The sequence below is a fragment of the Asterias rubens genome, chromosome 4 (genome assembly GCF_902459465.1).
Source record: "Asterias rubens chromosome 4, eAstRub1.3, whole genome shotgun sequence".
Lineage (NCBI taxonomy): Eukaryota > Metazoa > Echinodermata > Asteroidea > Forcipulatida > Asteriidae > Asterias > Asterias rubens.
The window spans coordinates 14,815,040-14,828,052 of record NC_047065.1 but is presented as its reverse complement, the minus strand read 5'-3'; the positions used below and the strand labels follow the sequence as shown (position 1 = coordinate 14,828,052).

The window sequence follows — 13,013 nt, the reverse complement described above, 5'->3', positions numbered from 1 at the left end:
TCTACAAGGAAGCCATCATTGCATCTACATGTACACATATATGTACAACACCTGCCAATCTGCCATGCCAACAAAATAAAATATTTCAAAAACAAGTTGATGGTCCCTATCCTCATCAAGACAGTTCCCTAAGAACAACTCTACCTGGCAAGTAGATACACACATGGTGTTACCGCAAACCAAATATACATTGATACCTCACCATGCAATGCCTCAAATCCTATCCTCATCCTATTTTGAAGCCTCATGTATCCTCATTGTTTTCTTTCTGTTTTGACTCCCAAAAGGACATTCAATTAAACTGGCATATTTTTGGAGTTACACAATCACAACCATTTTGAAGTTTTGTTATTGCTTCTTTCTTTTTATGGAATATTTAGTTATTGTTTTATTATAGAGAACAACACCTCCATGGTTTCGCTACATAGTTTCTGTTTGGATTTGTAGTGACAGTTCTGCCACCTGAAGCACATTGTGAGCAGAAATTATCACTACAGATAAGGATCACTCTTTTAATTTATAACTATTGCCATCATTTCTTTATTTCATTGATATTGTATTAATACAAACGATTTTTCTATTTTAGAAAATCATTTTAGTCCAGCAATTTTGCATAACATGTAGCAACAATCTATTTTACCTTCATCAACCACTACAGCAAGGATCAGGCAAGGATAACCAAGAAATTTAAAACTGGTAGTTTTTCATGTTTTTGGAGAACTCAGTGTGACTCATCACGACCTCAGTGTGGGCCAAACTTGTTTGCATCACCTAATTTAAATACAGATGCTTGAATACTATGCTCAGTCACACTCCATGGTCACAAAGCATAGAGAAAGGACCCACGAATGCATAAAGGTTGTCCATAAAGACACTTGAAACCTGTGACCTCGTAGAACCTACTCAAGCTCATTTGAATGTGCATACTGAGTCCTATCCATATCTACTGGTACATTTGCCCTTAGGCCCCAAACAAAGGAGATTTAATGTCTTTAAGATTCACCTGAATCTTGACCTTAATTTGAACAATAATTTATTGACTTGTTTTTAATGACGCATTTACTGTGCATCACATTTAATCTGTTCTCTTCGAGTATATTGGACAATGATGCCAAGTTTCAAAAATGTCAATACTTAAATTGTATCAAGTGTCTTTTCCCTGAGTGTTGGCATGGGTGCTGTTTACACAACTGGCCGCTGTGTGTTTGGGGTTTTTTGACCGTTAGACAGGAATGAGAGTTTTAAAAATGCTGTTTTTCCTGGAAAACCTTTTTTTTTAGTAGTAAATAGTAATTTTTTAATTGGTTTATTGGTTTCCAAATATAGAGCTGAGTTCAACCAGATTATATGTTTATTGCAATTTATTTTATTTGTTTATCCTTTGGGTTTACTTTCTATACAATTTTCGGTCTCCTTATTTTCATTTTTATTTTCATTTTAAGGTTTAATTAATCTAACTTTCATTGATCTTTAACCGTTCTTAACCAGAGTGTTTCTAAAAATACATTATTGGAGTACTAAATGTACGTAGGTAATTTTTCCCCACATTACAAACATGTAAATTTTCTTTGTAAAGTATTTCCGAATCAAAGGCCAAATTTTAAAGAAGCTTTGAACAAGTTATAAAAAAAATAACAAATTCAGTAGAATTATAACAAAATCAATACAGTTTGTATTGTACAGTAAGTATTTTGGTCTAAAAAATAATCATGAATGTATTAGGCCTAAATTCGTGGTATTGTATACACTGTACACAGCCTGTACAGTATACACTGTGTAATCCATAACACTACTTGTGTGTTTTCTCCAACAAAGGCCACAGAACTTCACATTGTTCAGTGTTATAGCACAGGTTTCAGATACGTTTTCAAAATCACTCAAGCTTTCATAAATACAGTGTAATGTGTATATTAGGCCTACATGTACATGTACAAAACACTACATGGGTACTGGTAATACACATCAGCTACTCAACAAAATATTCAAGGTCATAATGCATTCAGGTCCACATTATTTATTTTTATGGGCCAGCCATGTATAATGTACAGTACATGTAAGTGTACATAATAATGTATGGTAACTACCCATCTGTTGAAAGCCAAGAATCTGCGATAAGCCCTTTAAAAAAAGAAAGAAGAAACACATAATGAAACAAATTGAGTAAGCAAACTGCAAAGAGTTGTTTGCTAAGTGTAGAACTTGTTTTTTTATGAGAAAAGGGGGTTCCCATTAAAAGTACAGACATAATCTGTAAATAATGAACTCAGTACAAATTCCAATAATGGCCTTATTCCAGACCCGGACCTATTCAAGATGATTTATGTATGACGAATGTATAGTTTAGTAGTCTGCTGAACATTGTATTCCTATCATGCAAGGTTTTAAGCCAGGAATTGGTAAAAGGGTGTCAAAATTTGCTGAAAATTTAAAAGCTGGCTATGTAAATTGTTCATACACTGTAATTACAATACATTTACATCATGTACATTGTGCAAAAGACACCCAGACACCCCTCTGAATAAACACTATGTTCCTATTGTTTTATTTCATGGGAATTGGCTCTGTAAAGTGAAGCGTTTCATCATGTGGGTACATGATCCAACGTCAGTGTTCACCAACTTTAAAGGTTAAAGACAGTGGACACTATTGGTAATTTACCTCAAAATAATTATTAGCATAGAACCTTTCTTGGTGACGAGTAATGGGAAGAGGTTGATGGTCTAAAACATTGTGAGAAACGGCTCCCTCTGAAGTGCCATAGTTTTCGTGAAAGATGTTATTTTCCACAAATTTGATTTCGAGACCTCAGATTTAGAACTTGAGGTCTCGAAATCAACCATCTAAACGCACACAACTTCGTGTGACAGGGGTGTTTTTTTCTTTCATTATTATCTCGCAAGTTCGATGACCGATTGAGCTCAAATTTTCACAGGTTTGTTGTTTTATGCATATGTTGAGATACACCAACTGTGAAGGCTAGTCTTTGACAATTACCAATAGTGTCCACTGCCTTTAAAGGTTGGTCCTGGGGTAGCGGGTCTTTGCGAGCACAAAGAGGGAAGCCGTTATGGTCTGGGGCCCACCAAAGGGCCCCGAAACATTATGGTTGTATGCTCTGTGATGCACTCTGATGTGATTCCTATTGGCCACTTCTTTGAGAAAAAGTTTCATAAACTCTGAAATGCGTAAACTAAAAAAAAGTAGAGGAAAAAACATGGCGGTTGGATATGTAGGCAACTTCTACAAGGTGGCCATCGTGGCGGATGCCACAGTAAACCTTGTGGTGTGCCAAGCTTTTTTTTCATGTTTGAGAATACTGGGGTATGAAGGCAGTGAACAAACATATCTAGCATACATGTACATGTACACGTAGCTAGACTTCACTCCTCAGGAGTGAAATTGCCACTCCAATCACAGCTGTTGTTTTGTCTACAGTCCTACAGTGTGCACATGTAGGCAGCGCATTTACGTGGTCCCTGTGCGTAAGGGTTTCAAAATCACCCCCACCTCTAACTTCTGGTGTTAATTAGCGCTGTGGATTGATTGCAAAAACTGATCTTGCTTTTTAACATTCCTGCCACAACGATAGTGCCTCGGGTTGCACTCAAGACTGTGAAATAAATATCTGAAAATCTCATCAGGTATACTCTCTCTCATTATTATAAGACGACAAACAATCACATGAACTAAAAGACAAATTTTATGGTCTCTACTCCAATACTCTGTCATCCGAGAATGCATTGTGATTTGTGATACAGTGTACAAATTACGCTGAGGGCATAATTTCCTTGAGTGATATTTTTCAGGAAATTGTTGGAAGGGAAAATGGCTTGAACGACTTCCTGTTTGATTATTAAGGTTGGGGACCGATTAGTGATGGGTCCTTGCGCTCTGGTTATAATGCTTGATACACGCCTGCTGTGTAATTGATTATTGACAAAATGGACAAAATCTCTACATGTTTCATGTGAACATACTGTATACTGGACAGTGTTTTGTGCATACTGTATGACCATAAAAGGGTGTCATCTTGGACCATTACAGTTTTATTTATTTACATAAAATAAGAGGAAAACAACCACAGTGATGTTGAGTTTAGCAATACACAGACATTCTACAAGGCGTTTTTGTAGTATATTGTACGATACAATCATTCAATGTACAGGGTATTTGTTTTTATATTTAGTAACAGCTTGCACTTGGTGTACAGTCAGAATGTACATGGCATTACTAATGCTACATAATCGTCTTTGAAAGACACCATTTAAAATGGCAAACATAACCCTCCCAGATTATAACCCTGTTGACAGACTAGGCATTGGCTTGTGTGTTGCCTAAATTATCCAAATCCTCTTATCCTACATAAAATTATGTGTACATTGTGTAAAATACATTGTGTACAGCATGTCACTCTTCTTTAAATTATTTGGGCCCAGTCCTTCTGACCATGGAGGAATAATTTTATTCCTCCATGTTCTGACTGATTCATTCAGTTAGCAAAGGAATACAATGAACAGTCGGTCGTTAGGTTTTAAGGCAGTTGTCTGTTTTTGAAGGATATGGGACTGTAGACCTTGCGTATTACAGGCGTATTTTTTTAGTCCAAACATGGTGGTCTGTGTTGAGTTACCATAGCGCAGAGGATTTGTAGGATAATGGGAAATTCTCTTGCCAAAGAAACTAGGCATTTTAAGAAGGCTTACATTTTCTTCAAAGAGGTTTCATTTACATTGGAAAAAATTGCCTTGTCTCAGAAGCGAAGTATCAGGCGGAGGCCTGAATTAGGGTTTTCAATACTTTTAGGCCTAATAGAAATTGTTTCCCTTCTTAATACATTGCCCCAAAACAAAGTATCAGGCCTGATTAATAGAGTTTTCAATACTTGGGCTGAGTAGAAATTGTTTTCCTTTTTTATAGGTCAACAGAATGAACTGTTTAATCGCATACATCAGTGATGATCACATGAAGCATTTCTACAACATGCTGAGCAGAAAAAGCATTCATATTACTCATGACCATGACTATGAAATTGAGCAAGCCAAGCTTCATTTGGTTCTTCGCCCCCGATATATAAACGGACGCTCAGCATGCCCGACCAAGAGGATTACTATATAGAGCGCTCCTTATGGAGGCTGTGATGATAAATAGGACAGGCACAGTGTGAGAGCTTGTTTCAACAATTCCACGCATCTCTGAGCGTCTCCCGGCTGCTGGAGCATCTTTGATTAGTCTTCACCCAGCATCTGGACCCATCAGACCCATGCGCTCCAGCAGACTCTTGTAACTCAACGCTGCATGACATTTGACTTCAGACGTTATTTTGTCTTACTCTGTGTTAGAACGAGGCAAGATAATTGTCTATGAACTGGTCAAGTGCCGTCAACCAAAGACATACTGTACGCCGCAGCCCTGATACTTCGGTTTTTAAGGGGCACGGCAGTTTTGCCTTGACTTTTTGTAAAAATTTAGGGCACCAAGGCAATTTTCAAAAATTTGGAAGGGCATCACGGCAATCATAAAAAGTTGCAAAGGGCACGATGGCAGTTTGAAAAAAACCTCTGAGTTGCCTGTAAAAAATAGTTCTTCCAATTTTCTAACTGTTACCCAATGAAAAAAGAAAGCATTCAACTACATCAATTGAACTACTTATCAAAAGAGAAGGAAATAGCTGAGCACTATCAACTTAGTTATTAATGCAATGGTTTTCAGTTTTCTTTGGCACTATTTCTAAAAGAGAAACCAAAGATAAATTCAGCTGGTTAGTGGTTACATGAATCGTCATTGAGACAATCCAAAGCCAAAGAAATGGGTGTGAAACAAACAAATAATAAAATGAGACTCTAAAAATGCATCCAAACAATTATTTGTGGTTTAAAGTAAATCTGCATCCACGATCGATGTATACATTATTTGTGTACATCAAGTAGATGTGTGTTTTTACTAGATTTTTACTGCACCTGGGGTGGATTTCACAAAGGTAGTCCTAACTTAGGACTAGCCCTAGGCAATGCTAAGAGATAGGACTGGTCCTAAGTTAGGATGAGTTACTGGTCATAACCTAGGACCAGTCCTATCTCTTAGCATTGCCTAGGACTAGTCCTAAGTTAGGACTACCTTTGTGAAATCCACCCCTGGCCCCAAAAATTGGCAGTTTTAACACTATCATAATAAGTTGGGTAGTACAGCTAACAAGACGCAGACTACGTAGCGTAAACATGAACATTTATTTGGTCCAATTTTACATGCTGCAATAATGATCCTAAGTTCAGATTCCGTATTGCACACCAATCCAATCTACATGTAGGTTGGCCTGAAAAGATCTCACCCTGTTTGACCGCACAAACCGCACAGCACATATGATTTGATTTATTCCATTTAAATATCTAATCCCTTCAGATGGTACTTATTAATGCAATTATCCCTCAAGGGCAGGATGAACTCGATTTGTGTCTTATCCATCCATGAGGGAAGTCAATTGATCTGTGGCAAACTTAACACTTTCATGTCAGTGCGAATAATTGAAGATCCAAGCATTTCTGTAAACAATATCTTATTTTAATACTTTCAATTTGTGTAAACTTTTAGGTTTATCTACCTAGGCCTAAACATTAAAATGTTTAGGCCTACATAGACAATCTTAGAATGACCCTAAATCATTTAATCCAAAATACACACACGAATACCACTCTTAGTATATTAGTTTACAGCTGGTCGAACAGTGTGTGTACAAATTATATGGAAAAACATAAAGATGCACACCCTCTTTTTGGCTGAAATGATCTCATGCTAATGAGATGAGACTAGACAATACACTAAGTGCATGGCACTGCATGTTAAGGGCGCACCGACAATGTCTAGCCTATACATCATTCAAATATCAGCCCTAAAATACATTCCAGGCCTGTGTAAAGAACTTAAAAATTTTAAACCACCGTTGAAGGTTCTGTGAAACACATTCCCTCCTTAGTCTGGCCAATATTTTGTTGTTGAAGTTAGTAATACCATGTAGTCATTGTTCATTCATAACTGCAGTCTTAACCACAAGAGTAAGTCAAACAATGATACTGCCCTTTTTTAAGGTGCATTGTGTTTACATACACCACAGGATCCAAATTGAGAGAGGACAGACCAGACCTTTTGTTCATATTTACCTGGACACCCCACTGACTAATACCTCAACTATTTCAATTTTCATAGAGAGTACACACATTTTGTTTTCAAAGAAAGAAGCCATTTCCTGTTATTAACCAATATGGCAAAATTGAAATAAAAACATAAAGTAAGTTTAGATGTATAATTTGAGGTACTTTGAAGGTTTCTTACCAAAAGTTACGTAGAGTAGCTCTACATATTTAGGGCTTTTTGTTTTCTTAACAAATTCTTTTACATGCGTAGTTCTATAAACGCTCTTCAAGTTGATATTGTAGGTTTTGTTGTAAATTGTGACCCTTTTTCAGAACCACAGCTTTGTCTTTGTTCAGTAAGTTAAAAAAAGTCAACTTCAAATTAAGTGCCTTAGGCCCAGTTCATACTTCCTGTGAATGCGAATGCGATGCAAATTTGACATGAACTTAATGTCATTGTCACTGCGAAAATTCGCACTGAGTTAAGCACACCTCAACTGCTACGAATTATTTGTTGCGAATTTGTGACGTCAACATTCGTATCGCATTAGCATTAGCATTCATAGAATGGATCATCTTAAATTTCTCATGAACCCTCATTGGCTTTGCATTGGATTATTTCACCACTACCATCAAAAGACTAAGGACTATAAAATATAGTGAAAAATGAGTTCAAATGTATAAATTTGAAATCAAATGTTCTCATTCTCAAAAGATACAAGTACATGTATGAATGTATGTTTCAAATCAGATGTTTTCCAACTCATGTGCAATGACTGATACTCAGTATTTTGGGGGAAAAAAAAAGTTAAAATCCAACTTACTTGCATCAATGGAGCTTGTGATATCAAGAGTGAAATCTTCCATAGTATTTCGCTCAAAATCAAGCATCTCGGCTAAGCTCACGACACCAGATGCTGCATCCACAGTGAAAAGCGGATTCTGAGGGTTGAGCGCAAACATATCGGTGTCGTTGACGTTCTCTACGCTGTACACAACATCCCCGATCGCTGCGCTTTCTGGGACGGACACTGTCTGCTCAGGGAGAGCCGCACGGCGTTGTCGCTTACCCTGCTGCGCGTCGCTTGGGGGGTACATAATGTCGTCTCCATATGGAATCCTAACAGAGGAGGAGGGAATGACTTCTATTTGAATCACTGCAGGAACTGATTCCAGAGATGGGGATCCCCAATCACGAGCAACGACGTCCAGCTCATAAATGCCGGCAGGTGGTGGGGATATTACTACGAGCTTCCCAATCTTTGACTGCATTGCAAAGTACTTGTTGTCTTTCTGGAGGTAGTAGCTCACCCGGCCATTTCCTTTACGGTCTTCATCTGTTGCGAACACAGACCCCGCAATGGTTCCGGCCGGTGCATTTTCCACGATGCTGTATGCAAATACGGGGAACATGAAGACTGGAGGGTGCAGGCCGAGGACCACAACTTGGATCTCGGTCTCAGCGACCTCTTCGTTTACAACTGCACGCAGCTTCAACTGGTAGAACTCTTTATCCTCAATAGACAAAACAGTCTCAGCAAACACCTGGACCCCAAGCTCCTCATCGGAAAGGTCAAAGTAAAAATTTTCACTGCCATCACCCAATAAACTGTACACGATTGGCATGTCTTGTGCGTAAACTGGCACGACAGCTTTTATGTCGGAAAGTCCCAGCACTTTGGAGTTGGGGCTATTTTTTTCATTAATGAACCCCTCGTATCTGCTATCTGCAAAATGCAGCTTGGAATCCTTCCCCGTGTCCACTATTTTAACATTGATTTGTTCGTACCAAGAATGTACATCTTTGGTGTGTTTGATAGTGAGTGTGTGACTTGTGTCAAGTAGCCCTGTAAGAGGCCGCTTGGTTACGAGAGACCCGCTCTCTGTGATTCTAAAAATGTCACTGCCCTCTGGATCCAAGATGAACGTCTGTCCGACGTTCTTGATTTCTGTGATAACTGTTCCCACTTTGGCATTGTACTGTACATTTATGGTCGGTAAGGCAAACCCATGGACTAGAGTCACCAATAATGTCAATGCCAATGCCAGGTGGATAGGGGCTGCCACTAGTCTGACAGCAGACGCCATGGTTGGGCCGTCTGGTGATCCCTTGATCTTAGAAAATAGTTGCTGCCGGTCTTCTCACTGGATTGGTTTTAAATTTAAATCCTGAAGGGAAAACAAATTCAAAACAAATTTTAGACAGATTTTAAGCAATAATCAGGTCTCACTCTGGATTTACACTCAGCGTTCTCCCTCGACAGTGGTCTGCTGCTGGCCAAGTACCAGTCACTTCTGAGGACAAGTCAAAAAAATTTCCAACCAAATGTGGTCCGGCTTGCTATTGAATGCTTCTAACACAAAAGCAAAAAAGCTACATGTAAACCACTGCCTACACTGATTGATCATGGTTTCAAACCGAGGTATCAAACAAAATGATAGTTGCACTAATCGTAACCCTCCATCCTCCTGATGGTCGCAGGGGAGGATGAAAGATTACGGTTGTCGCAACTAACAAAATGACAATTTCTTGAAGGAAAACCACACAGAATGTAGACCAGTGAACTGAATACACTAAATGGGTCATTGATGGATGTGCCCTTTACAAAATGAAAATGGTCTGTTTGCCCTCTCAAAGATTAGATTCAACCTTTTAGAAAAATATCTTGCAGTAACAATAAATTGAAGGCAAGTGTCATTGAATGGCATCATATAGTGTTAGCCAGAGGAATATCTGGGTGTCATTTGGACACCCCGTTTTAATTTTGACACCCTATCTGTCAACAGTCAAGTGTCATTTACAGTTTGGGCACGTTTTTGAACTTCCTGAAAATGTTGACTCCCTTTTAAAATTTACCAAATCCTTTGGATAAAACCTTGAACTGAATGTTATTTTTACAAAAATGTCACTATGGATAGACTAGGCCAATAATTTTCTTCAATAGTTAGTCATTAGTCACTAATTAGTCAATTCTTATTTTTTATTATGGATAACTTTCCGTATGGCGCCACCACTTTTTCACTCATTTTTACAAAAAGGGATATATCAACCAGGTAAATAAGTTCCTATATTATTTTATATCGAATGAAACAGTGGTGGCGCCATACGGAAACTTTTCCCTTACTTCTCCCCTTCTGATTTCAACTCAACTTCAATAAAAACACAATGTATTTGGTCACACAGTGACATAGTGCATGAGAAAGAAGGGAAAATGTAAGTTTATGACACTTAATGTCTAACCTTCCTTAAAACCATGTTAACCTAACTTTAAAAAATGGAATGTTGCAGCTGAACCATGCACACTAGTATGCATGTCCCTGGTTGAACTTCAAATTGAAAATGTCGCCATTTTTATCAATAAAAAACCAGAAAACAAAACAGCAAGTTCTAACTCACTTTCATAGAAATACTTGAATCATATTCATCATCAACTTATCAAGATTAACCTTAACCAAACTCTGATCAAGGTTTGAAACAGAAGTGTGGTTGCTATAGTATAATTCGAAAATATTTCCATCCATAAAGTTACGAAGAACGACCCTGACTGAGTTTCGCTCCAATCCTATGATTTCTACCTCCACCATGCACAGACGGAATAAACATGAACTGCTTGTTGAAGTCCTGGTGAATCTAGAATCTCAAGAAAAACAGTTGATTTGCGACAGGACTAACGTTACATATTTAAACAGCAACAAGAAACGCTGAAGACTGACTTACCTCGTCGAACTTAACAAGCAGATATCGCAGAAACACTAATTAAATTGTGTTACTTCTGTGTTCTTGAACAATTACTACAAAAACATCAAAATAAATGGCCGCACTTTTTTTTCCAGACAACCCCGACATTGACACATTCTGTGCACGATGACTGTTGCATGAAATATTGTTTAACGGCTCTCTTTAAGAAAATTGTACCCTCCGGACGTCGTACGATCCCGCTCTGGAACCGGGGAGGAAGTTCACATACCAGAACTGCTACCACCGAAAGGTGTGTGCTGTTTTTGAAGCCGTCGATCATCAAAGCGAAGCTATGACGTCATTATTAACATAATAATAGGATTGTTTTCGTTACAATAACGCTTTATCAAAACAATCTTGTGAAGGCGGGGCTTAGATTAAAATCGTTCCAAATATGGGACTTAATTACCATACGACTAATGAAATCTTTTTAATATGAATCATGGGAATCATAAAAGTCGCCTGAAAGGAAAATACTTTTAGATTTCCGGAATTGTTGATGTCACCTCTCAAACGCCGGGCAAGGTTGGGAATTACCGAGCGTTTAGTTGCGTTGATATCATCTCGTTGTAGGCTAAATACTATTCCTCCATGGACAAACTAACATTGATACTTGTGTCAATAAAGTCACCAAAGATATATACCTCTACAAGAAATGGGAATTTTGTGATTGCTGTGTTGAGTGACTAAAGTGTAGGCCTACAATAATGTAGTTATTTTAACAAAACTAAACCTTTCAATTTGTTAATTTGTTAACTTCAATCAAAGAAGAAGGAGATTCTTGCTTTGTTTAAGTTTTTTTCAACCACACTTTTGGCCTTCACTAAATACACCTGTCGAACACCTGCTAACTTCAACTTTGATTGTTTGCCGTGATTATATATGACGTGTATGCCTATGAGTTATTCTTACTTTTAACAATAACTTTTTAATTGCACATTTTAAACTTTAATTTAAGAGGAATTAGTTTGTATTACTTTGTTTTTCAACCACGTGTGCTTTTAAAAATTTTACTTTTGAACACGTACCCATGGTCATTTTAATTTTGTTTGGGCATATATTGAATCAATGACATTATTCATTCGGCCATGACTCAGAAAACTAAGGAAATCAAATAACAATAGTCTATGAATTCGTAAGAGAAAGGGAGGGGGGGGGGGGGGCTTTGAATTTGCAAGGATTACCAACAGTTTTTTCAAACACTGTTCGGACCCCAACTTTTATCGTAAATTGAAAAGTAACATTAAAAAGGGGTTTGACATTAAAAGCTGACAAATAGTTACAAAAGATGAAAATAGTGGGAAATCACCGGTGTCCAAAGGTTCCCAACAAACTCCATGAGATTTACATCACTATTAGTCAAAATTTCTGTGATTAATCGTGCTCCGTGACTGAATTCCCTCCTACTCGAGGAGTCAACCATTCAGTGTCATCTATTGGTAGTAGAACTTCAAATCAGAAATTTATAAATAAAAAAATGTAGTTAATATGACTATCAAACGAACCGAAACCAGAAGAAGGAAATCAAAAGTGCACCAAAACGAAAATGTAACTTTGAATGCGTGAAAAGTCAGTATATTGTATGCCTACTTATGTGTGTTCAAGCAAATTGTACCTTAGGCCTCTGGAACAGATAGTTTTCATCCCTATAAATACAGATGTCTGCACAAAACTAAAAATCATGTGGAACTTTTTTTTTAGACAGCAATAAATGCCTCTCAGATTTAAATTTCGGGGCATAAAACTTTTCTTGGTGACGAGTAATGGGGAGAGGTTGATGGTATAAAACATTGTGAGAAACGGCTCTCTCTGAAATGACATAGTTTTTGAGAAAGAAGTAATTTTCCACAAATTTGATTTTGAGACCTCAGGTTTATGAATTTGAGGTCTCGAAATCAACCATCTAAACGCACACAACTTCGTGTGTCAAGGGTGATTTTTCTTTCATTATCTCGCAACTTTGACGACCAATTGAGCTCAAATTTTCACAGGTTTGTTGTTTTATGCATATATTGAGACACACTAAGTGAGAAGACCGGTCTTTGGCAATTACCAATAGTGTCCGGTGTCTTTAAGCAAATGAACTGACACAAACGCCTCCAAATGTATTAACAAAGATGTTATATTTCTTAACAATGTCAAATGTTGTC

At 37.7% G+C, this 13,013-nt stretch overlaps 1 protein-coding gene across 4 annotated transcripts in view; it reads right to left on the bottom strand.

The window, feature by feature from the left end:
- LOC117289196 (neural-cadherin-like) overlaps positions 1–10,979 on the bottom strand; it is a 51,496-nt gene extending 40,517 nt beyond the window's left edge. For all 4 annotated transcript variants that reach the window (XM_033770201.1, XM_033770202.1, XM_033770203.1 and 1 more), the window contains exons 1-2: positions 10,843–10,979; positions 7,949–9,293 (exon numbers count right to left, since the gene is read on the bottom strand). In XM_033770201.1, coding sequence (XP_033626092.1) covers positions 7,949–9,212 — 1,264 coding nt within the window. In that variant the 5' untranslated portion in view covers positions 9,213–9,293; positions 10,843–10,979. The remainder of the gene's footprint in view (positions 1–7,948; positions 9,294–10,842) is intronic.
- Between the last annotated feature and the right edge of the window lie 2,034 nt (positions 10,980–13,013).